The 22138-nt window shown below is 52.2% G+C and overlaps 12 protein-coding genes and 1 non-coding gene across 13 annotated transcripts; 4 read left to right on the forward strand and 9 right to left on the reverse strand.

Annotated features, from left to right (window-relative positions):
• Nucleotides 1–691: 691 nt before the first annotated feature.
• Nucleotides 692–1561, forward strand: POX_e07297 (uncharacterized protein; the record flags this gene model as incomplete). Its single annotated transcript, XM_050116104.1, has 3 exons — nucleotides 692–842; nucleotides 895–1106; nucleotides 1172–1561. The coding sequence occupies 3 exons, from the start codon at nucleotides 692–694 to the stop codon at nucleotides 1559–1561; spliced, it is 753 nt and encodes a 250-aa protein (XP_049968564.1).
• Nucleotides 1562–1830: 269 nt separating this feature from the next.
• Nucleotides 1831–3865, reverse strand: POX_e07298 (uncharacterized protein; the record flags this gene model as incomplete). Its single annotated transcript, XM_050116105.1, has 2 exons — nucleotides 1831–2753; nucleotides 2875–3865. 2 exons carry the CDS (start codon nucleotides 3863–3865, stop codon nucleotides 1831–1833), a joined length of 1914 nt encoding a protein of 637 aa, XP_049968565.1.
• Nucleotides 3866–4581: 716 nt separating this feature from the next.
• POX_e07299 (uncharacterized protein) lies at nucleotides 4582–6324 on the reverse strand (the record flags this gene model as incomplete). Its single annotated transcript, XM_050116106.1, has 3 exons — nucleotides 4582–4629; nucleotides 4688–4898; nucleotides 4970–6324. 3 exons carry the CDS (start codon nucleotides 6322–6324, stop codon nucleotides 4582–4584), a joined length of 1614 nt encoding a protein of 537 aa, XP_049968566.1.
• Nucleotides 6325–7216: 892 nt separating this feature from the next.
• On the forward strand, nucleotides 7217–7618 carry POX_e07300 (uncharacterized protein; the record flags this gene model as incomplete). The annotated part of the gene is made up of 1 exon (XM_050116107.1): nucleotides 7217–7618. The coding sequence occupies one exon, from the start codon at nucleotides 7217–7219 to the stop codon at nucleotides 7616–7618; it is 402 nt and encodes a 133-aa protein (XP_049968567.1).
• Nucleotides 7619–7661: 43 nt separating this feature from the next.
• POX_e07301 (uncharacterized protein) lies at nucleotides 7662–8528 on the reverse strand (the record flags this gene model as incomplete). The annotated part of the gene is made up of 2 exons (XM_050116108.1): nucleotides 7662–7927; nucleotides 8012–8528. 2 exons carry the CDS (start codon nucleotides 8526–8528, stop codon nucleotides 7662–7664), a joined length of 783 nt encoding a protein of 260 aa, XP_049968568.1.
• A 465-nt stretch (nucleotides 8529–8993) lies between these two features.
• Nucleotides 8994–9743, forward strand: POX_e07302 (uncharacterized protein; the record flags this gene model as incomplete). Its single annotated transcript, XM_050116109.1, has 2 exons — nucleotides 8994–9426; nucleotides 9484–9743. The coding sequence occupies 2 exons, from the start codon at nucleotides 8994–8996 to the stop codon at nucleotides 9741–9743; spliced, it is 693 nt and encodes a 230-aa protein (XP_049968569.1).
• Nucleotides 9744–10446: 703 nt separating this feature from the next.
• POX_tR125 lies at nucleotides 10447–10518 on the reverse strand. Its single transcript has one exon. It is a non-coding gene; the product is annotated as a tRNA-Ala (tRNA).
• Nucleotides 10519–12323: 1805 nt separating this feature from the next.
• POX_e07303 (uncharacterized protein) lies at nucleotides 12324–12839 on the reverse strand (the record flags this gene model as incomplete). Its single annotated transcript, XM_050116110.1, has 1 exon — nucleotides 12324–12839. One exon carries the CDS (start codon nucleotides 12837–12839, stop codon nucleotides 12324–12326), a length of 516 nt encoding a protein of 171 aa, XP_049968570.1.
• A 545-nt stretch (nucleotides 12840–13384) lies between these two features.
• On the forward strand, nucleotides 13385–13854 carry POX_e07304 (uncharacterized protein; the record flags this gene model as incomplete). The annotated part of the gene is made up of 2 exons (XM_050116111.1): nucleotides 13385–13682; nucleotides 13757–13854. 2 exons carry the CDS (start codon nucleotides 13385–13387, stop codon nucleotides 13852–13854), a joined length of 396 nt encoding a protein of 131 aa, XP_049968571.1.
• A 1368-nt stretch (nucleotides 13855–15222) lies between these two features.
• POX_e07305 (uncharacterized protein) lies at nucleotides 15223–16401 on the reverse strand (the record flags this gene model as incomplete). The annotated part of the gene is made up of 2 exons (XM_050116112.1): nucleotides 15223–15327; nucleotides 15472–16401. The coding sequence occupies 2 exons, from the start codon at nucleotides 16399–16401 to the stop codon at nucleotides 15223–15225; spliced, it is 1035 nt and encodes a 344-aa protein (XP_049968572.1).
• An 827-nt stretch (nucleotides 16402–17228) lies between these two features.
• Nucleotides 17229–17999, reverse strand: POX_e07306 (uncharacterized protein; the record flags this gene model as incomplete). Its single annotated transcript, XM_050116113.1, has 2 exons — nucleotides 17229–17512; nucleotides 17588–17999. The coding sequence occupies 2 exons, from the start codon at nucleotides 17997–17999 to the stop codon at nucleotides 17229–17231; spliced, it is 696 nt and encodes a 231-aa protein (XP_049968573.1).
• Nucleotides 18000–18511: 512 nt separating this feature from the next.
• Nucleotides 18512–19015, reverse strand: POX_e07307 (uncharacterized protein; the record flags this gene model as incomplete). Its single annotated transcript, XM_050116114.1, has 1 exon — nucleotides 18512–19015. One exon carries the CDS (start codon nucleotides 19013–19015, stop codon nucleotides 18512–18514), a length of 504 nt encoding a protein of 167 aa, XP_049968574.1.
• A 1876-nt stretch (nucleotides 19016–20891) lies between these two features.
• On the reverse strand, nucleotides 20892–22134 carry POX_e07308 (uncharacterized protein; the record flags this gene model as incomplete). The annotated part of the gene is made up of 3 exons (XM_050116115.1): nucleotides 20892–21303; nucleotides 21360–21488; nucleotides 21959–22134. The coding sequence occupies 3 exons, from the start codon at nucleotides 22132–22134 to the stop codon at nucleotides 20892–20894; spliced, it is 717 nt and encodes a 238-aa protein (XP_049968575.1).
• Between the last annotated feature and the right edge of the window lie 4 nt (nucleotides 22135–22138).

Here is a 22138-nt window from a genome sequence, read left to right on the forward strand (position 1 = left end):
AATTAAACCACCGCTTACTACGTGGGTCATTTTTGCATCAGTCATCGGGCGAGATTCGAGAGTCGTTTGCGATGGCAGCCGATTCACAAGTAAATCACTTTAAACAGCCAGATTGGCCCGCCCGAAGTTTGGTGGAATGAGTCTCGACGCCTTCTTCCAAATGAAGGAGGTGTCTGTCCCTCGTCCGAACTTATGTTCAAATGTCTTTCCTGTCCCGCTCGACAGGCGTTGACCTTCAAGAGAGTATCGTTTCAGTCGTAACATGAACTTGACGAATCAAGTGACATGCCCGCCTCTCCTACGCCACGAGTTGGAACCCCCTTACTTCCTCCATCTATCGTTTCGCCAGTTTCGTGAATTGAAACTAGCATCCGCCTCTGGCAAATACAAAAACAGCTTCAATCCAACTGCACACCCTTGGTTGGAGATGCAGACTGTATCAGACTGGACTTTCCCACCGACCACTAACCAACTGGCAGCGTAGAGAGTCAGAGACTCGGCCTTGTCCCGCTAGAGACCACTCTGGCCCGCGATGAATAAGCAAACTGCCGACCTCCGTGATGCCAAGGAGGAACTACTAGTTTGACAACCTTCTCGACAACGTTGGGTTATCTCCTTTCTCCAGCATAGAAAATTGGATACCTCTTTGAAACCCCTGCAACGCCAAACCTGCATCCGACTGAGGGCAATTATGGTTTCCCAATTAGGTCGATTCTTGAACTCGGGGCCGGGACTAGAAAAGACTCTCCGTTTGATCCAGTCCCTCTCGCAGATCGCCGCAGTGTTTACTGTGGGCAGTACTGCCGTGCGCTTTACCACGGCCAAAGCGCAATTGGCGCTGAGTATGTTGTTTGATACCTTCAGATTCCATTCCTCCTTTTCGCATGTATGGAGGTTTGGTTCTCCCTGGTTCTCCCTATACTGACTCGACCCTGCGCCCTCCCACATCAGCTCGTCGGTTCTTCCGATTCTTTGGCTTCATCGGATCATTTCAGCATGTCTCTGACTTGCTCGGCAAGGATGGCGTGAACTCCGTCGCCGGGTGGCTAGATCTGGCCAAATACACCTGCTTTGCACTATATTTCCTGCTTGAGGACTTGACTATTGTACGTGGGTATCTACAACTAGGAAAAACACGAGTGGTCCCTGAGGATGGAGCTAATTCTGATAGCTTCACGCCATGAACATCTATCTTGTCTCCTGGGAAGGACGAGTGATGCAAGAAGCCAATACCTTTTGGTTCTACGCTTTGGCATTCTCCATCGCAGGGGCAATGTATGCGTTGCTTTTCTCTTCCCCGGCAAAGCCTCTTCCAGAGAACACAGCCACCAAGGAAAAGGCCACTCCCAAACCAGACCAGGGAAAGACCAAGGCGGCTAGTCCAGCTGGCACCGCAGAGACTGGCAACTTCAAATTAGTACGACAAATCGTTGCGGAGAGTTGCGATCTGTTGCTCCCAGCCACGCTTTTGGGGTGGATGCGCACGGGAGACTTGATTGTGGGATTGACCATGGTGCTGAGCACGCTTCTCACCAGTATGGAAATCTGGAAAGGAGTGTGATGGGAACAGAAGTGGGCTTTACCCTCGAGACGATGATGGAATTTTGCAGTCATGAACCGAATAAGTCGAGGTGGAAGGCTCCTTCGCTCAACTAATTGACATCCGAACTTCTCGACCCGAAAGCATCATATGAGGGGAAAGGTCTAGACATTGCCAGAGGGAAAACGACGAAATAGAAAGACTGATTGGTCAAAAAAACGATCGCCCAATAACTTAAATTGGGTCACCCTCAATGGGTAGTCCACCTTTCCGAACAACCTCAATTCTTATCAGAAAATCGCAACATCGTCCGTCAACTCTAGGGTCCCATCTTCCAGAGAGGGAGCACCTTCAATATCCACTATGCCCACAAACGTCCCTGCAAGCTTGGAAACAGTGTTTGAAGGGTACTTCAACGCCGCCGGGGAACCGAAGTTGTTCAAAACCACACACCGTAGACGGTTCTTTTTTTCCCACGGCATCATGTCGGGACCTTTTCCTGGCAAATGCTCGACTGGCACTAGCACCACCGTGGTCTGAAACGCTTTGGTCCATTCCTCAAAGGGGACCGTCATGAACCCTGGGGCGAAAATGCCATGCCCTGCACTGTTTCCCTCATACGTGTAGAACATGCACTTTATCCACAGGGGGTTATCATTTGTATAGTTCTGCAGATCAAACATTCGGAACCCCGACAGACCATGCATGATCAAGTACTGATGATCTCGCGAATACTCCAAGGTTGGCAACGCAAATTGATTCGCTGGGATGGGAGGCGGCGCGGGTGCCGGTTCACCCACATATCGTGGTGGAGGTGGCTTGAAGCGTTGCGCCAAATGAACAGACGAGAGGAAATACTCCAGAGAGGTGAAAGTGGGTATCTTTTGGGTTTTATTTCGGACTTCGACCAGACTTGGCCAGACCGGTTTCATGGTGGTACTGGGTTGACGCATGGCTGTTGCGAACAGCAGCATTCGCCACTGGTAGATCTTGAAGATTTCACAAAGCATTCCCTCGCGATGAACGGCAAGCCTGTCACTTTCTGGCAAAGCGCTGGCCTGCTGTTGGTATATGGCAATGTCAACTTCCAAGGCACCTATGATGGTGTTGACTTCGATATCAGCCAACTGCGAATACTGGCCCCGTTCACGGTTCCATCGAGCATTCAATAGGGATAGAGGACTTTGGGCAGTGTAAAACACCAGTCCCGTTCCTGCAAGACAAAGAGAAACCGTCAGCTTGTGGAAAGCATTTCTAAATCCAAAGGGGCAAAAAGCAAAAAAGGAAGAAAAAGGAAAAAGAACAAAGGGCAAAAACCAGACGCGAATACTTACGAACGACACGATCCATCATTTGGCGCGCGTCAACATGGTAAGCTGCGTCAAAACACCACGGTTTAAAGTACAAAGACCGTTTGTCTCGGGGGGCCGGGAAATTTTCAAAGGGATCTTCTTGCGGATCTTCAGCTTGTCGACGAAGATAAAAAACAATGGTACTTGCAATTGACGAGGCCACCAAGATCAAATCCGCAAGATCCGCTTGGCCTCGAATCGAAGTGACATCCAACGGCCTGGCATAGCGGTCCAGAAACACCGCGGGCGGAGGATCTGCATGACGATTGGGATGGCTGAACAGCACACCTTCCTGGAAACACCAAAGGGATTGAAGCCATTGCTCGGAAAGGTTGGCGGCCTCGAGCTTAGCCACCACGTCCTCCACTTCCACCACCGTTCTGGTCAGGCTGGGGTACAAGGGAAAATTGCAGCACGCCTGGATAGCCTGCTCTAACGGACCATTTTGACCCCATTCTCCGTTGTGCGCCCAGATAAGACCACGCTTGGAGTTGGGATAGACATAGCGCATTTTGTTCATTTCCTGGTCCAAAACGGGCAGAAGCTCCGGATGAATCTGATACTGCGCCTTGCTCGGGTCGGGAGGTTGGACAAACCCCTGAGGAATACACGCCCAGTCCCACCACACAAACCTCAACCCAAGAGTTCCAAGAGCCTTGCGCGCATCGGCAACGGTGAATTGCTCCTCTGTCTGCCCGGGGGCTTTAATGGCGATAGGGAACACCCACGACAGTGGTTGATTCTTGGCATCGTGACCAATATCAAACGCGGGATATCGATCATCATCTGGATCGGGACCGTTTCTGGCAAACCGGGTCCGGTCTTTCCATCTACCCCAAGCATACGAGATGGCACCAAATCCTTTGCTTCGTAGATCAGAGCGGAAATCTTTCCAGCAGTCGTCGAATCGGCGTATGGTCCATCTATCCAGATCAAGTAGGAATGCAGGACGGTCTTCGGGGAGCTTGTTCATGGCGGGGCAAATACAATGAAAGTGAAAAGAGAGGGCCTCTTTGATCTCCAGCCACACTCTGAACCTGAGCGGGTGAAGGGCGAATATTAACTGGAATGTATAGATATATTCCACTGGGAAAGTTTATGGTTCCACGTGTGTAAAAGGCATCCACGAGGGGGGGGAAAGAGAGAAAGAAAGAAACAAGATCATCGCCCAAGAGAGTCATGTCTCCTCTGAGGTGAGCCCTTTCCCAATGCAGTTTGAGTTCATTAAACATGATCACCTGTGACGTTCAGCCAGCCACAGTAAATCAGGTGAGCATTTCTCAAAAAGTAAATGAATGTCTCGATCTTTTAACTTCCAAGATTGGCACAAACCTAGATTGATCTGGAAAAGTCTTCCCATCTCGACACTGGTTCTGGGCTAGGCGATGAGGCCATCGTGCTTGAGAAAAGACCCAATTTTAATAAAAACAATCCAAGCGAGGGACCCAGATTGCGTATGGTAACGGGACTCTATTCAGCCGTTTCTAGTTCGCCTTGAAGATGGGGGTTGCCCGGTACAAAAAGACATGGCCCTGGCCAGTTACGTGGGATCTAGTGACTTTGGGATCCCATAGATAGAGAAATGATTTAATTTCGAAACTTCAACCCCGTCTGACAGTGTGACTTGGGGGACGAAGCACTCCAAGAGCAAGTTCTTATAGTAGACTTCCATACGAGACAATCATACATTCAAGCTTGGCCAAAGTTTACATGTGTGTGGACAAGCAGCTCTGACATCTGCGGTGTAGTCCTCAAAAGAACATTCTCCTCGCGTCTGCGTCTGTTGAAGAAGTACTTGACTTTCCCGACTGGGAGGGCCAATGACGGCAGTTTTCACGGATTGACCATTGATCTCCTGAGAAGACGCCTGATCCAGAATTTCGCTGGAAAAATTCTGGTCAAAAGCCCCGCCGATGATGGCTTGACCGAGGACGCGGACAGATAGATTGACGCCGCGGAGACTTGCTAGGTCACTCATAGGCAGAGTCGGGCCAAAAACCCTGGGGCTAATGAGAAGTCAGCTTGAAAATGACTTCTTTTATGTTTGATCAACCTTGTGTAGAGAAATTCTACTTACGACAGTACAAAAACAGGTGCGGTTTCCGCCAGTCGTCCATAGGGACTCGTATCAGCAATGAAGTATTTCCGTTCAACAAATCTTTCCTGGTCATTTGTACTCAAATATTCGTGCTGAATGTGACGGCGTAAGCTTTCGAGCTTTTCGGTAATCTTGGGAAGCAGTAGACCCGGTAAGGACAGAGCCAGTGGATCGAGTATCGCCTTCGACTGCGGGCCTAGGGGCAGCTCAAGATTGCTAACTGGGATAATTACATGGGGAGTGATGTAGAATTGAACAAGTTTCTGAACCATCATGGTAAGTTTCGCCGGATCGATGACACCCACCAAACAGTCCACGAATGGTAAGAGTAGATCCATCAGCCGGGGCTCCAACTTTGTATTCGCGATGAGCAGGTCAGGTTCAACGGCCACGCCCAAAGGCTGCTTGGCATCGGCTTTGACGAGAAGTGACAAGGCAAAGACAAACTCTCGGAGGCCAATTTCACCTTCCATACCGGGTATAGGCGGGAAGATATCATTGAATATTGGGCTGAGAAATGAAGGAACAGGACTCTCTGGGCTGCTCGTTTTACCAAGAATGTATTCATTGAGACGTCGCGCGGCGATCTTTTTCGTGCCGGGTGACAGTTCTGGTAGATGAGCATTCGGGTTCAAATTCAATGCCGGTTGAACGAGTGAACAGTTAGTCCACAGGTCCATTTGTCTCTCGTCATTTTCAGTGCTGGCAGCACCCTCTGCATCACCTGGGTCCGCACCAGACCACGTCGCGCCCAGGAAATAGATCGGCGCGGACGAGGCACCCAGGGAGCCAGGCAAGTACATGAGACAAGCCTCGACGGGAACATTGGTGATGACCGGTCCCTGTGATGAGACCGGTTCAAGAAAAACGGCATACAACAGCCACGCGTAGAAGATAGAAAGCGGAAGGAGATAGCTCTCCAAGGTCGGATTCCCTGCATCAGGCGGGCGCACTACGCTAAAAATGTAACCGAGTGCGTTCGGAGCGTCCGCAATGGGTACTAATGTGTCGTTAGGGCCAAATCGAACCTCGACGGGACTAATGCGGCGTAGCGAGTCTGGAAACCCTGGTGCGGATCTGATTCGAATCGGGACGATCCCATCTCCGCTGGCCGATGGTGCGGGAAAGAAAGCATCGAGAAGGCGTGTTACATCGACTTCTCTGTGCGGTGGGATTCCATATTCCGCTGGACTCTCTCGCAGGCCTTGTATCCACTCTGTGATGAATTTTGAGATTTTACTTTGGCCACTCCGATCACTGTGTTGCCATTCACGGACGCGAAAAACGGCACTGTCGAGTTTGCCTCCAAAGGCTGTAAATGCGTCCCAGGACATGGTTTGATTTTGCTTTGAGCCTGTGTGATGAGCGCTCGTATAGATCTCTGATGATTCCGACTGTGCGTGTTCGCTCTGGTGGATTTGGGTGTACCCAGAAAGCAAAAATCATCTTCTTTTTATACTCTTATACTTTCAACCCTCCCAGACACGGCTCGGAAAGTATCCACAGATCCATGAGGTTCACGTAGCCGAGCCATTGGGTTCGGGAGTGGGCCTAGAACGGGAGCTAACAAAGCCTAAATGCCTCCAGACTGGTTCAGGGCATGGTGATGTGCGGAGAAGCGAGCACATGGTCCAAGAGTTCGCGTGAGATTCCTCCCGATTGGGCTATCCAGTAGACCCTGCGACGGCATTCAGCTGCTCGTATTCTCGTTTATCGAGGTAACGGGCAGAGCGCCAGAGGGGTTTCTTGGGCAATTTCTTGCGAGAGACGTGATACACTCGCTCGAGGCTTCCAGCTCCAATCATCTTCATGAAGACTCAACAGGGGCGTTTTGTCACCACGGGTTCGCCGCTCCAAACATTCTCAAAGGGATGGTTCGTGGTGGGATGATAACGGCGGTGGCTGACTTCGGGCCCAGCTGAAGACTCGAGAGATCCGCTACCCGTCCGAACTCTCCTGCGCAGTTGAACTTTGCCCGTGCAGGAGACTCGGTCGCTTGATTCTGGCCCAGACCTCGAGTCCCCCTCATACACTATCCGTCTGTCCTTCTATCCCCTCAAGAAGTAGCAGAAATAACAGCCCCTCTTTTGCCGTCTCTCTATTTCTATAATGCCTGCGCAACACAATTCAAAGATCAATTCAAGAGAGAGAGAAAGGAAAAACACGCATTTCAACAGAACCTCAACAGAACCGTACATTGCTCAGTCGTTGAATCCCCAGACAAAAATGGAAAGGCTGCCAGACGGCGTCACCCGTGACGGTGACCAGGACAACCTTGAAGCGCCCGTCCCAATTCCGTCGCCAGTCAAGGTAGATCTTCCTCCCAACTCGACCTGGACCAATGAGAGCGGACATCTGGAATTGTCGACTTTCTTTGACCCTTCGAAACCAAACCTCTCTCGAGACTTTGGTATTGACGGTCTACAACCTGTGATTCGCGCCATGGGCCATGACACCTTTCTTTTACGAGATGCCTCGGGCAACTTTTATCAATGGAGCATCTCGGATGGGGCCATGTGGCAACTGCTTGGCCTCGAGGATCTCGATGAGGCTGTGCACTCTATCATGCGCGATAGCGGCATCTTGTCGAAGACGCAGATTTGGAACTTGGAGAGATCAGAAGGGTAACGGGGCTCATGTATGGCATCTGCATTCGTGGCGACTCGAATCCTCATGGGTTAAAGATCCGAATCACGTTATCATCATCATGAACCAGCTCCACGCTGGAAGAAAGCGACGCAAAGTCGAGTTTGCATTCTTGCGAAAAGTCCAAATCATCGGGGGTGGGGTCATTCGCATCCAGCGCCCTTGGCACAATGTAGAAGACTTGACTCGGCCCAATTTGATAATCCGTTCGAGGGCCCGGGGTAAATGAGGCGTAGATGCCTACGAGCGCATTTCCCGAAGTGGACAGACCGAGGCCGGCAATCCAATGATCTGGTGAGACGGAATGTTTAGCGAGCTGGAATTTTCAACCTTTGACCAGTCAAAGGAGAGTGGTCAGTGTCGTAAGCAACATACTGTTTTTGGCCTTTTCAAAGGTAAACCCGCCAGGTGTTCGCAGGCAAAAGGCACCGATCTCCCCCTGATCGTCGGCAGGTCCAGCCCAGGAGGCAAAGAAAGGCGTAGCTGAGGAGGCATCCATGGCACAGGTCGTCCCCCGGTGAAAGTTGGAGGTCCGGCCACTGCCGAGCGTCACGGCACATCGATCCAAAACACGCAGGTGAACAGAGTCATCTTGCTGGTTGACCCCACAGATGGCATGGTACTTGTCGCGGGGAAAGGTAAAGAAAGCGTTTCCTGTTCGGGCGGCAACGTCTCGGGCGACCAAGATGGCGTGGGAAGTGAGCCTTTCCACCGTCGGCTTCACCGATGGGGGCTGGCTGAAAAGAGCGTAGCTTTGGCTCGCGCCTGTCTTGTTGAGAAGAGTGATGGTATACGACGCACCGCCGTTGAACAGGCTTCTGGCCATGAGATCCAATTGAGGCATGGTATCACTGAAAACCTTAGCCTGAGCCAAAGGGACCTCGTCGGCCATTCTGGACGGCTGCGATGTAAAGAGAAAAAGGTCCGTCGTCGATGAAAGCGGGGTTTGTTGGGGAAATTCGCAGAGGCGAAGCGCCGGCGAGAAGTACGCTAGTGGCTGATGAAAGTGTAAGTTTGTGTGTGTGTGGAGGGTAGGTTCAATTCGCGAGCGTCACTTTTATCGAGGTTGGAGTGATGAAGCCCTTTCAGCTGAGATGGTTCCATCACGAGGACTATCTCAATTCTTCACTCATGACATTTCTCATCACGCCAGTCGGGGAAAAAGATGGTCAATCCAACCGAGAGGAGGGGTGCTTGTCCAGGGCAGCTTTACAACTATTTAAAGACAAAGATATTTCCGCTTCAAATGATCATCACAACATTCAGCTTGTACAACTCCTCTCAAGGGCCTCGTTCAGTCAGCTTCTCCTGCAAAAGATCCTCCCACCAGTTCCACTTTTGATCAAATTCATCCAAAATGCCTAACCAGTACCGCCTTACCGTTCGCAACCAGACTGGTGGTCCCCAGGACTATGCCTTCTTCTCGGCACCACCTCTTGTCTCGGGCGCCATGTCGGGCGAGATTTGGAGCAACGTCCTCAAAGCTTCTCCCAGTACCCCAAATGGCAGCGTGGCGATGCTCGACGTCTGGCCGACCTATTATGCCATCTGTGGCCGGTATGAGGGAAAGCCTGAGCAGCGTGTGCGTGTCTCCGTCAGCAAGTCTGTGCCCATCAATCTGGGATCCAAGACGAGTGGCAAGGTCGTCATGGGCAGCACCACCGCTTTGCAGGTCATCAACCGCGAGGTTCCTGATTTGGGTCCACCCACCGACCCCGGTGCTGGCAAGCTGGGATCCTTCCAACTGCTGACCGGCAAAAACGAGTTTACTATCAACGAGGCCAAGAACAGTGAGTGGTTTGCCTTGCGTGGTGATTTGCTGGGCATTGGCTAACGGCAGATAACAGATAACATCATGGTTGGAATTGCCAATTCAAAGGACTCGGATATCTTCTCTGCCATGGGCACTTTCACCCCGTACCCAAACTCATCCTACCAGATCCAGCCCCAGATGGTTTACCATGTGGCCACCGGCGAAAGATTCTCGGTTGGTGAGTTGGTCAAGGTCGAGCGGATCGGAGCCACCATGGCGGTGGACTTTAACATCCGTGGAAGCAACGATATTGTGCTGATCCACAATGAGAATGGGGAATTCGAATTTGCTTGAGTCTTTTTTTAAAAAATTTTCAAGGCGTACGAATACGGAGAGGCCTCACGTTATTGTTATGTGCTAGTTTGTTCTTCTGAAATCTGAGTCTTTGGTTGACTGGAAGTCTCCATGTCCTATAGCCAGCGCAACTTCGAGATTCTGGTCACCGACAAGGTTCCGTTGCGGATGCTATACCAGTGGCCGATCTCTCTCTATACGAGCCACGGTGTGGGCAGTCTAATCAATATGAATTCTAAGGTTTTTTTTCCCTGTCATTTCCGACCAAGCGAGACTATCAAGCATGACCCTTGGAGAATGTTGAGCCTAGTAAATTCCAGATTAGGACAATCCAAAGTACGAGCCTGTGCTTTATCGACTGTACCAAATGTCGAATCGGGACCGTCAGGTAGCTCCCGATCTCGTGGATGGTAGGACGAAAGGGAAAAAGCCAGCCGAATGATTTCTCCAAAGAAAGGAACAGTGCAACCTATCGATCTGGTTTTGACAAGGACCTCCCCTAGAACTACTCAGATAGGAAGCGTTCACGCATCAATATTCTCTCAGACGCCGCATGTCAACAAGGTCCAGGTTGTGGCACGGAGCTTCGGCATAAGCAAATGTGAAAGGAAAGGAATGTGGACAGCTTGGCGGGAAGAAGGTAAAAAGAAACAAACCATCCATATTCATGGACGAACCGAGGATACCGACTCGCCAAAAAGTTTGGACTCGCGGGGAATCGAACCCCGGACCACTCCCATGCTAAGGGAGTATTATACCACTAAACCACAAGCCCTGGCAGATGATAATACTACGACATTTTTGACAATATGAATATTCATGCTCTTTTAGTGAAGAGCATCCCAAAGCAATGTCTCGTCAATCCTGTGCGCGAGCATTTAAAGCAAGTTTCGCCTGCTGAAGCAACGAAATCATCCCGCGCCGCACACTCGGGGCAAATGAATCGTTATTCTTATATACGAATCGAGCAATTAATCCAACCTGGTGCATTGATCGCTTGAACAAGGACATGTTAATCTTAATGCCTAAATGTTAAATTGTGCGTGTCGTGTTACCCGAGAATATATAAAAATGTAAGTGCATCGGGCAGACTTGTAGTCAAATGTACTAGCCATGGATGCCCGTCTGAGGAATGACCCAGTAGGCAAGGGCCTCGTTTCCGCAGCGAACACTCTCCAACTGAAAACCACCACAGAAACGAACGTACCTCACCGCAAAACCTATGCCTCCGTGACACAAACAGTTCAGCCGAAGGAATCGACATAAACGGGAAACAAACTGCATCTACCCTTTGGGCGTATCTGACTGGACGATCGAGAGCCATCGACTACTTTCTGGAGGGCAAGAAACACACCGAGGTTCAAAACGAAATCCAAGATTAACATGAAGCTCTGACCGACGTCCTGCGGTAGTCTGACATCCATGGTAATCATGTGCGCGCCCAACCTTATTCCCTGCCAGAATTGGCTGGGAGAGCTCTAATACCATCTCGCACATCTGCGGTGAAACACTGGCCTACTTATGATTTGGGACATAAGCTCGGACATCAACATGGAGTATCTACGAGACGCATTACGTCCAACTGTTTCAGCCCAGACGAGCTCAACTCATTCATGTTCAAGAAAGAGCCTGCTTTGCAGCCCGAATCATCAGCCACCTGAATCGAAAATCACAACTAGATCAATCTGAACATTGTTCATGGTGCAAGTGAGAAAAAAAAAGCCACGATCCCCTCCAAGAACCCTGGGACTTGCATCGCACAAATCATTCGAGGCCCCCGAAATCCGGACACCCTAGGCCTTCACGGTGCTCTGCAGGTAACGGAGAGCTTCTTGGGATAGACGAGAAGGTACTTGAAGACATTGGTGTGGACGAGTCCGTTGTGATTGCAACGTGCGTGGTCGTTCCAAGCGGGAGATCGACCGACGGCGCGCGGTGCGCTTAATGATGATTGCTGGAGCGGCTTCCAGCGGTACTCAGTCCAATGGCTGCGAGCCAAAGAAGCTTCCACCGAGATGACTCGGCGGTAAATTCGATCCATTCACTTTGGTTTTTTTTTTTTTTTTGGGTATCACCGCTTCTGCACAAGTTCATCACATAAAAAGTCCGGCACAAAACTCGACCATAGGGGCGGAATCTCGTACTTTATTATTCACTTCCAGCCGGGCGGGGATGCTCCTTGCGGGCCAAGGTACAGAATCTGCAGCTTCCAAGGTCCAATCGAGCCCAGCGTCTTCGAATTGGTGTTATTTTGAAGAGCTTGAATCAAAACGTGTATATATCTCTTGATTGATCATCTATATGCAATATCGGTGTGTATGTATAGTTTCATAAATCTCTCTCCCAGTTTCTTGTCCGGGTATCACTTGGCCGCGTCACCTGGCAAAGGACCGTCTCGGAGACGATGGATCCCAAAGAAGATGGCGGGGGACCTGCCCCGCGGTCTCATCGCGTCGTCATCGCCTCACTTTCCTCCCACCATCCCCCCACCTCCTCTTGAAGTCCTCTTGAAAGGAGAAAAAAAAAAGGAAAGAAGCATCGGTCAGAAGTCTTCCAGCTCTGCACTATGACTTCTGTACTTCAATCTCTCTTGCGCTCATTCAATAATTCCACAATGAATCCATTGAGCCAATATCCGTCCAATTCCTCCGCGGACATGGTCTTCGCCCCGGAGATCCACCCACGACACTCACTTGCCCCGCAGGTACACTGGAACGGCTGGTCCATCTCCCACTCGGTGCTGGGATAGAAGAAAGTGAGAGCGTCCCCGGCTTGCAGCGGCTTATCGTCCACCACGCGGACCTCCATCCGACTCATGTCGAAGACCAACGACGGGTCGCACGAGTGGTTGCAGAAGACGAGGTCCGAGTTCAGCTCGATGTGGGAGTCGGGCCCGGTCTGGACGGAAGTGTAGGCTTTGACGCCGGGAGTCGTTCCGGTGATGGGGGCAAAGACTGCACCGGCGGGGAGATCAATGAGGGAGTAAGCACCGCTGCCAAAGGCTTTGGTGCTGCGATTGACGCGAATCCGGTCAGGATGAGTCGGCACGGGCTCGGCCGAAGGGTGGTTCGTGGAGGTAGGGACCGCGGAAGGCATGGTTGTAGGGGTAATTCGAAAAGGGAGAATGTAATGTCTCTCACGAGCTGGCGGGATCAAAGAATAATTTGCAGGAGGAAAAAAAAATGGGCCCAGGAGCCAACGAACCGAGTTATATGGGCCCCAAGGCATCGGAGGAACGCGAGTTGCGCCTTTTTGATCCTATCTGGTGATCCACGCCGGTTTCAGCAGACATTTCTTTCCACCCTGCGACTTGGCACGGGCGACTCAGGCTAGCCGTGTTGTCTGCCTCTGGCTGGTGGTTCATAGCCCCTCTCTCCTATCTTGCTTCTCAGTCACTGCGCACTGTGCAACCGAGGAAGTATAAATTGACTTTGGAGCAAGTGGGGTGAAAAACTCTCCCTGGCATACATGCATGGTTCAGCATTGCATACAGCACCTCAAACGCCCGCGTCGCGTCGTTCTGTCGAGCCCATGTTCACATGTCACCGCCAGTCACGACTGGGGAGTGCCTCTTCAAAGTGCACGTGGAAAAGAGTAGCGGACAATCAACTTGCGGACCTCTTCATGGCTGTACGGCCAGCATGGGCCCCCAGTCCTTTCGGGCAAGGCTTCACAGTCGTCAGGTCGGCCGTGATAATGCAGTTTTGTCCTTTCACGAGGCTCCGATCGACCGAGGCAAACGGCCGCTAGCGTGCGGGATCTGCTTGATTGGGGTTCGTTGCTGCTGGGCCGGTGACGGAGATGCTAACCGAAAGGAGACGGCAGATCAACAATCCAATTCCCAGACAGACGGAGCTAACCAGATTGACTCCGGAGCACACCCTCTTTTCTACAGGTCCGGCGGGGCAGACGCTCGAAGAGATTTGTCAATGCAGGATGGTATGTTTTGCATTTTGGGCAGGGGTTATTGAAGGTGCTATATTGGTGGAAATCACAAATAGTAAACTCAATAGTGGTGAATGTCAGCGGTGTCTACCTACCAGGCCCAATTCCAAGGAGGCACAATACAACACTGCTGGGATCAGTCGAGGCGACCACTTTGGCTGCTTGATAGTTGGTAATCCACAGCAGTAACTTGAAGGTTTGCGACCGCGCGGACCTTGTTCTTGAACGCAGACAACTGAGATGAATCCTGTGATGGAGATCGATGAAATGTGGGGGTTCTCCTGCTCAATCAACCGAACAAGCATGTGAAGGCTCCCAGAGGGGCTGAATTAAGGTTATGAAGAATTTCCTCTTTTCGGATCATGGAATCAAGGAGATCGTAGCCATAAGACAGTACCGACAGTCGGACTAGGTACTAGTAAAAATTTCCCGTGTCACTTGAAGAAATAAAGCTGCTCTTGAACATAATCATGGTTGACAGAGATTCCGCTCAAGTGGATCGGAAGCGATTGCGAACCACGAGCCGAACCGAAATGGTCAATTCAGAATTCGCGCATAGGTACACGGCTCTTCTCTCATCTATTGTCCCTCAATGGCCCGCGATTCAGCATCTTCTTTTTCGTGCGCCGACGCCACATACCCAAAGGGTTACTGTGTGATGCCCGGATACGGCGATGAGGATTCGATCAAGTCCCCTTCACGATAACATTGACGTCGGGAACGCGTATTCTGGCAATAAATACTAAAATTCTATGCAAGAGGGCGATAAAGGTGAGCATGGCCAGATGTGATGCTGAGTATGTATCTTAGGAGTCTAACATCCCGAGTCTGGCGTAGACTGTTGGTCCCGACGATTGTCAAACAAGTGGCCGGCCGTGGCTCACGTGATCAACAAAAGATAGAACGAGTTCGAGTTCCAGGAGTTACTTCCTCCATGTGAAAGAGACCGTCTCCAACGCAAATTGTACGCCCGTAGAGATCAGCAAAGGCAGACCATAAGAGGGGGGAGCTCTTGGACGAGATTAAAGTTTCCCCTCAGCTTGGCCCTGTTACCCGTCCGAGATTCGAATCACTTTGTCCCCGGCCGGGGATTAGAATCACGCCTCTCGGTTTTTGGATTGGCTTCTGTCCCAGCATCGCCCCAAGCGAACGCTCGTTCCTATCTCTGGGGGATAAGCTGTGGACTGAAGTGCTAAGTCCCCCCTCCCCCCTCCCCTCTTCGCCCAGCCTGCCACCTACAGAACCTGCAGATTATGAATTTTGCAATTCGTTTAGGATACCGCGTCTGGAGAGTCAATGCCATTGTCTTGTTTCGGACCGGTGATTAAGGAGTGGACAGCTTCCGTGGCCGATGAACTTGGATCACCACCTCAGTCAGCCATGTGCTACCAGATATCAGGGCGGCATTGCCTCTTGGTGATGATCTCCATGAATTATGCAGCATGCTAAACTTTTTTTTTCTTCATTGAAGGTATGTAGGTTGATTGCTTCTCAAGACGTGTAGCTTTCGGGGCAGTTTCCGACTCGCGGTGATTTAATTCAACCTCCGCAATAGCTCTTCTCCATTCAGCCACCGTTCCAGGTTTTCGGCCACCTCCTCATACCAACCATGCAAGAGATCTTCCTCTCCATAACCCATCTGTGAGATGCCGGGAAAGAAAAAGCGAATGATCAGCCATCAAGAAATATAGAATTTTTGAGGAGGACACTTGAAAGCAGAATCCCAAGACGGTCGTGTCGAAATCCAAGATGTGCTGCAGGAGGGCAAAAGGGTAAAACTCACATGTGGGGACAACAACACCTCACTGCGCCCGCCCTGACCCCACGGGGTCGTACGCCATGGGCTGTTCAACGGTAGAGGCTCTCGATCAAACACATCTAGAGCTGCGCCTCGAATGTGACCGGTCTGCAACGCCTCCAGTAATGCGGGCTCGTCAATCAAGGGTCCTCGGGAGGTGTTGATGATCAACGAGTGAGGCTTCATCCGGGCCAGATCCTCGGCCCCAACGATCCCGCGACTACGATCCGATAAGACGCTATGGATGGAGACGATATCTGATTGTGTGAAGAATTCCGCCTTGGACGGGGCCACGAGAAAGCTGCCAGGGGCCAGGTCTTGCGCCCGAGCCTGCTCATCGGCCTTTTCCTGGCTCAAATTGGTCGACCATGCGACCACGCGCATGCCAAACGCCTGAACGGCGATTTTGCCAACCTGCGAACCTAATTTGCCCAGTCCCAGTAGACCCAAGGTCTTGCCTGACAGACCCATGCCGAGCGTTCCCTGCCAGCCACCCGCCTTGATCGCCGCATCATCTCGAGCCAGATGACGTGCCAGTCCGAGAATCAATGCCCACGTGTGTTGCACCGTCGCGTTGACTCCCGGGGGTCGTCCTTCGGTGCCGGCGACTGCGATGCCCTGTTGGGTAAAGGCGTCGAGATCGAGTGCGAGATTGCGCGTGCCGGTGGTCAATAGTAGCTTCAGATTGGGAAGAGCGGTGATGGTGGATGCGGCGAATGGGGTCCGCTCACGCATGGCAAGGATCACATCAAACGTTTTCAGACGCTTGACTAGGGCCTCCTGTTCCGCTGGAATGTGTGGGTCCAGTGTCTTTGGAAAACAGACAATGTCGACCCGATCCTCGAGATGAGCGAAATGTGGACGAGCGATGCCTTGGTAGTCATCCAGAATGGCAAATCGGAGCTTGGGAGACATGGTGCAATCGCGATCGCGGGAGAGGGTTTTTGCGATTTTCACAAGGATCGTATCACGAAAAGAAGGGCAGAGCACCACAGCGGGTCAACAGTCGCTCGACACCGCAAGACAATATATGAACCCTAAAAAGAAATCGAAAAGAGGTCAAGCTGAAGAAAAACTATAAATTTACCCTTGGAAAAAAGGTTGTAGATACGATGTGGCCCTGAAATGAAGCAATCCCATCTCAGAGAAGCGGAACGCTGCGCCATCTGACGTGGAACTTTCACCACGCGGAAAGTTGCCGAGATCACGATCCGAAAAGATTGTGGTGGGGGGGGGGGGGGAATTAGGGTGGGGAGGAAAAGACTGTGCTTCAAAGGTGCCAGACAGACAAGAAGCTACAACACTCCATGAGCCCCTTTGCTATACGGAAGAGAGCGACCAGCCCATCTGCGCGACAAATTTTGACCGACCGACTGTTACCTAGTCAAGCTGAGAAGGCCGAATTCCGCTTTGACAGTGGCAATGGAATTAATTCCCCGACGTTTGGCTGACCTGCAGTGGGTTGATGATCGTGTCTTTTTGGTCGGTGTTTCCATCTACAGTGGCCGCACCACCCGGCCCGCACAGCTAGTGATCGCGGCTCATCATGCGCTTGAGACTCGGGGCGAAACGAGATGGTCAAAAAAATAAATAAAAAAGAGAGTGCGATTCCGGACAAAACACACCTACAACGCCGAGTGCTGAAAAACGGTTGCGAACCGGTTTGCTGCAATACCTCGGATCTCCGTCTGTTCGCGATTCCGTGCGCTTTTGAGGCGGCCGTCACCCGCCTCTTCGCCCGACTATACCAGTGGCTTTGGATCCCTCATCATCAAGATAAACCGATCGCGCCCACGGCCCCCATACTGCTCCCGGTCAATGGACACCTCCTCCAGTGGCTTCCAACCATACTTCAGATAGATTGGGTAGCCGCCCACCGTAGCCTCCAGGAAAATCCGAACCTGCTTCTCGTCGGCTTTGGCGGTGCCCCAGCGTAAAAGAGCGGAGCCAAAACCTTGACCTTGATGAGACGGTAATGTGGCGAGGAGATCCAGCACTTCACTCGATGGAGGATATTCCGTCAGACCTTTGAAGAATCCTCACATCCGCTCTCGAAGGGGAAGGGGGGACGTGACTACTGGAGAACAGGGTGCCCACTCACCAATGTCATTTTCCGCCAGGTACTTCTTCCGACACTGTTCCAACAATGACCGGAAAGCCGTGAAGAGCGCCTCATTCATGGGACGCGGGGCCAAACGCATGATATCCTGGGCAATCTCCTGCCCCTCCTGACTGAGAACAGGGATCTCGTCTCGTGGCCAGAGGGCCTCGGGGAGCTGCCATCGTGCGTACCCCACTACCTCTCCGGTGTGCGGATCAGCGACCTTGAGCACATGCATCTGCCGGTTGGTGAGGTGCTTGATACAGTTGTTGGCTTTGTGAAGCTCTAAAGCCGCGGAGTCGGCTTCATAGAAAATTTGCTGCAACAGGCCCTGTGACTCGAAGCTGAGGAGGTTGATGCGAGCCAGCGCCCGCGCGTCGCCCTCCTCGGCATACTGTACTGGGTAGCTCATAGTGAGAAATGGAAAGTCTGCATGAATATTCGGATCCAGACCCAAAGGCACGGCCGGCGGAGCTGGAGACTATACAGAAGAGAGGGATTCGTATCCGCCGTGGTAGGGGAAATGGTTTCTGTCCAGTCGCTCTCGAGCGTAGCGGCTGATCCTTTCTGTTGACATTAGTCAGGGTGCTCATGCTGGCGTCCATGATGAGTCAGTCAGATGAGGTGAGGGCGGAGACCGAGAATAGCCACACGTGGGAAAACCCTCTCGTGGGTCGTGAGACTTTGGGGGCCTCCTGCGGAACGGAGTGCGGGGAGTCCTGTTCGGTCAGACGTACTTTCTCCTTTCTGGGGCATGAGGGTTGATGTTGTGTTGCTGACAGGCGTCCAATGTCGATGGAGTGTATCGGTGGCCTACATCAGGATAGTACTGATACTAAGTACTACTCGCAACCCTGGTACCAATCGGTCGCTTCACTTGGAAGGTGAGTACCACAGGGCATGAAACTCGGTCAACCTCCGCGTCTACATCACCTGTCCTACCAGGTCCTGGGCAGCAGTGGGGTGGATGAAGCAAGAAGATCGACTCAAAATAGAAACGCTGGAGACGGAGCCTTGGGGAGGAGGTTGCTGGACTTGTGGGTTGTACTGTACTGGTTGGTCACTGTGAGCTCCACTCATCCAAGTAATCGTTGATGCCGAGGGTCGCAACAAAGCCAACCGCCTGCCAAGAAGACGGAACAGGATCGACTCTGGCTTCAAGGCAGTCAATCGTTGGTGGTATCTCTGAGCTCCGGACGAGTTGACTCCCCATTTTCTTGACCACACCAACGCTGACGAGAATGAGACTGTCTCGATGGGAAAGCGCCCGGGATCCTTGTCTTCGATCCGACGGAGCGGAATATCGCCGCACCTGCAAGGAGCCGCAACACTTTCCAGAGCCGCGAGGGAGCTGCTCCCAGCTTCATGTATGCTGAGGCAACCGCTGGTCTGTTTTTGACTCAAGCTCCTGCAACGAACAACTTCCATTCCATCGAGCCCTGATGATCGGCCATCTCGATGCCCGGTGCGTCCATCCCACCCGCAATCCTCACACACTTCCGTCAATCACAGCATGTTCAGAGGACTCTCTTTCCTCCAATCTTCAAGAGTCCACTTGGCCCATAAAGAAAACCCTCCAGCTCGAGACACCAAACCCTGGACAAGTGAGACACCACCCTCCCCGCGGAGCGAAATTTGACAGTATGATCGTCCACTAGGGACTGTAGTGCGCACCCCGTCGTCACTTGGAATCGACCAGCCGATCTCGTCATATCGGTGGCCAGAACTTCCGATTGGAGATTGATAGACCATCTCGGGTTAGTCGTATTCACGGGTGAGCCATCCCTCTGGGATACAAGGTGGAAGGTCTAGATCCTTTGCCATTCTGTCGAATTATGATTCAGCGCGCGTTGAGATCTAGAAGTTGTCCTTTCATCCACCTGCCTCTCTATCTTCATGCGCCAGATTGTTTCCCATCAACACGCGGTCCTGGTTTGTGAGCAAGAAACAGAACCGGAGAAGCAGCGGGACGGATCCATCTCGAGCATAATCCACCGGTCGCGTTGACCGATGGATAACCCCCTGAGCACCCCCCTCCCCCTATAGTACGGTGATGTGCCCACGCATCCTCCCTGACATCCTCATATCTGATGGCCACGATCTCATGGAATCGAGCCAGACTTTCTGGAATGACGATGCTCTTTGATTCCTTCGCCCGCACCGAGACGGGGCTTGCCTGCAACGGTGCACGGGGGCGGATTGCCCCATGATGGCTGACTGGTGGCGGGATATTGGGACAATGCTTGGCTTCTCCACCAGTGCCTCTCCACCTGCCAGAAGACGGAACCTTTTCACCCTTCAGGCACGAGCTGTCAGACTTGTGGTGTCACTTTTTGCGTCGAAACCATCGAGCCGATCTCGTAGATGACGACAGCCGAGGACTGGGGCCCGGGCAGTACAAGTGTTACACACCTCCCCGACTAAGAGACTCCCCCTCCTTCTCGGGCCGCTGATCGCTGATCACACAGGCGAAAGAATTCCTTGCGGAGCGTGGCCGCGAACGGAGTGGGTTGGGTGGTTGTGGAATGAAAGCCTCCAGCTGGTCCCGGGTCAGTCCGCCGTTCACCAGCCTAGAAGTGAATTTCTTGGCTGAGATTTGGGAACAGGTTCGTGGGCTGAGTCGTTAGGTTTCCGAAGAAATTATTGTCCACCTTTTCACCACCCGACCCCGTTTGTGAGGTGTGCCATGGCACCACCTAATGGAATCACCATGTGCTTTTTTTTTTTCTTTTCTCTTCCGGGCTTTCCATAAATTCAACTCTCCTTGTTTCGTCGAAAGCTAGAAAAGATCCCCATTCTTCGACTCCTTTTCCATCCTGTCGAACGCGCGTGAGACGTGGTGGGGTGGAGCAAAAATGAACTTTAAGTCCTCGATTCTCAAGGTGGGCATGCAGCCTCCGAAGCGGAGATTTGTTCCAACCAACTCTGAAGTTGAAGGAGTTCTGGACTTTGCCTGACCCGCCGGCGGGAATCCCAAATGACGTCAGAAGTGCTGGGGCATGGGCTTGGATCCACTTTTCACGTTCGGCTGATTTGGATTTGAACCGAGACGGTGACAGGGCCAGGGTCGTCCGATGATTGGTCCCTGCGACGCATTCATCAGAAGGGGCAGGATGGTGAACCATGAGCGCCAGCTTTGCTTTGGTGGTTCAGTACAGTACATATCAGACATTACCACAGTTACAACAGCATCAATTTCGTCGAGGATGGGTATGTGACCGCCTATGTGCCGGGCCGAGGTGGCTGACCGCGCGAATATGCACTTGGTGGCTGTCCGGTGAGGATCACTACACGGTAGTTGCTACTATAATTCGCGTGACTGGACCTCGCCGGGGACTGTATCACCCCCCTCTGCTCGAATAGATGAGAGTGCAGTACTGCAGTTCTTGTGCGTGTGTGGTGGAGTGACAGCCTTGGTGCCTAATAGTAGCCACGTGAGGTACAACGATACTTCCCTGCTGACCGTGGTGGTTGCATTTGAAACAGCGAGGATATCAATCTCACATTGCAACTCAGATATGCGTCTGTCCGTCACCCCGATCGGTCGAGTCTCGAGGGATGCACGAGATGTTTCGTGCTCTCGGTAGCCTTCCAAGGCTTTCCACTGGTCCGGGCTGTAGTCTGTCAGGGTGATCCCATTGATGTTCTCCCGTCCTCCGCGGCCGTTGGGGTTCATCGACCATCCTGCCAGTCCAGGTCCCCGACTTTCCCGCCAACTGGAGCCGCAGATCGGGATTCGGGTTCGTCGAGGTTGAAGCCCCCCGTCAGTTACTTGGTGGCGGCGCTCGCAAAGCTTATTCGATAGAGGCGTGAAACGGTCAACTCTCCCCCCTCCCCCGTTGCGTTGTCGTTCGAGGAGACCCTCTCCGTAGCCAGTAGCGTGTCTTTTCTCTCGACGTGTCTGTTTGGGTCAAGTCTGTCCTCCGCCCACCCCGGTTATTGCCAATCGATCGACACGCCTGTGATTCACGGTCATCATCACGATTGGTATCCTTTCTGAGTTGAGCGGGTATCGTTTTGCTTGGAATGTCCCCCCGGTGGTTGCGTTTCGCGCGGCTCTTCTACATCACATATCACGAGACATCCTCCATTACGGAACCTATTCTCGATCTGCTTTTCTCCTTTTTCCCTCTTCCTTGCTCCCTCTCTCCATCATCCCCTCCCCCCCCCTCCATCCAGCTTTCGGCATTTCAACCTCCTTTTTTTTCGTCTTGATTTTGGATTTTCAATTCCCGTGACTGCCAGTTGATACAGTCACTGGACGAAAGTGACCTCACTGTACCGCGGTTTCGCCCTGACGATCTCCTTCATCGCGGGCCGTCCACGCACAGAGCGAGAGGCTCGATTGGGTTTAGCCCCCCCTGTTTTTACCCTTTTCCCTCTTTTCGTTCCTCTTCGTGACGGGCGCCCGTCCCAAAAGGTGCAGTTCCACCCAGCCGCTGGAAGTGACGTCCGCCCAATCGCTTCGGCTGACCCGACGCGGCGTTTGGACAAACTTCATCATCCCCCCCCCCCCCCTTCTGCTCTCTGTTGCCCGGTTTTGGCATGTTA

This window comes from Penicillium oxalicum, chromosome V, assembly GCF_001723175.1.
Source record: "Penicillium oxalicum strain HP7-1 chromosome V, whole genome shotgun sequence".
Taxonomy (NCBI): Eukaryota; Fungi; Ascomycota; class Eurotiomycetes; order Eurotiales; family Aspergillaceae; genus Penicillium; species Penicillium oxalicum.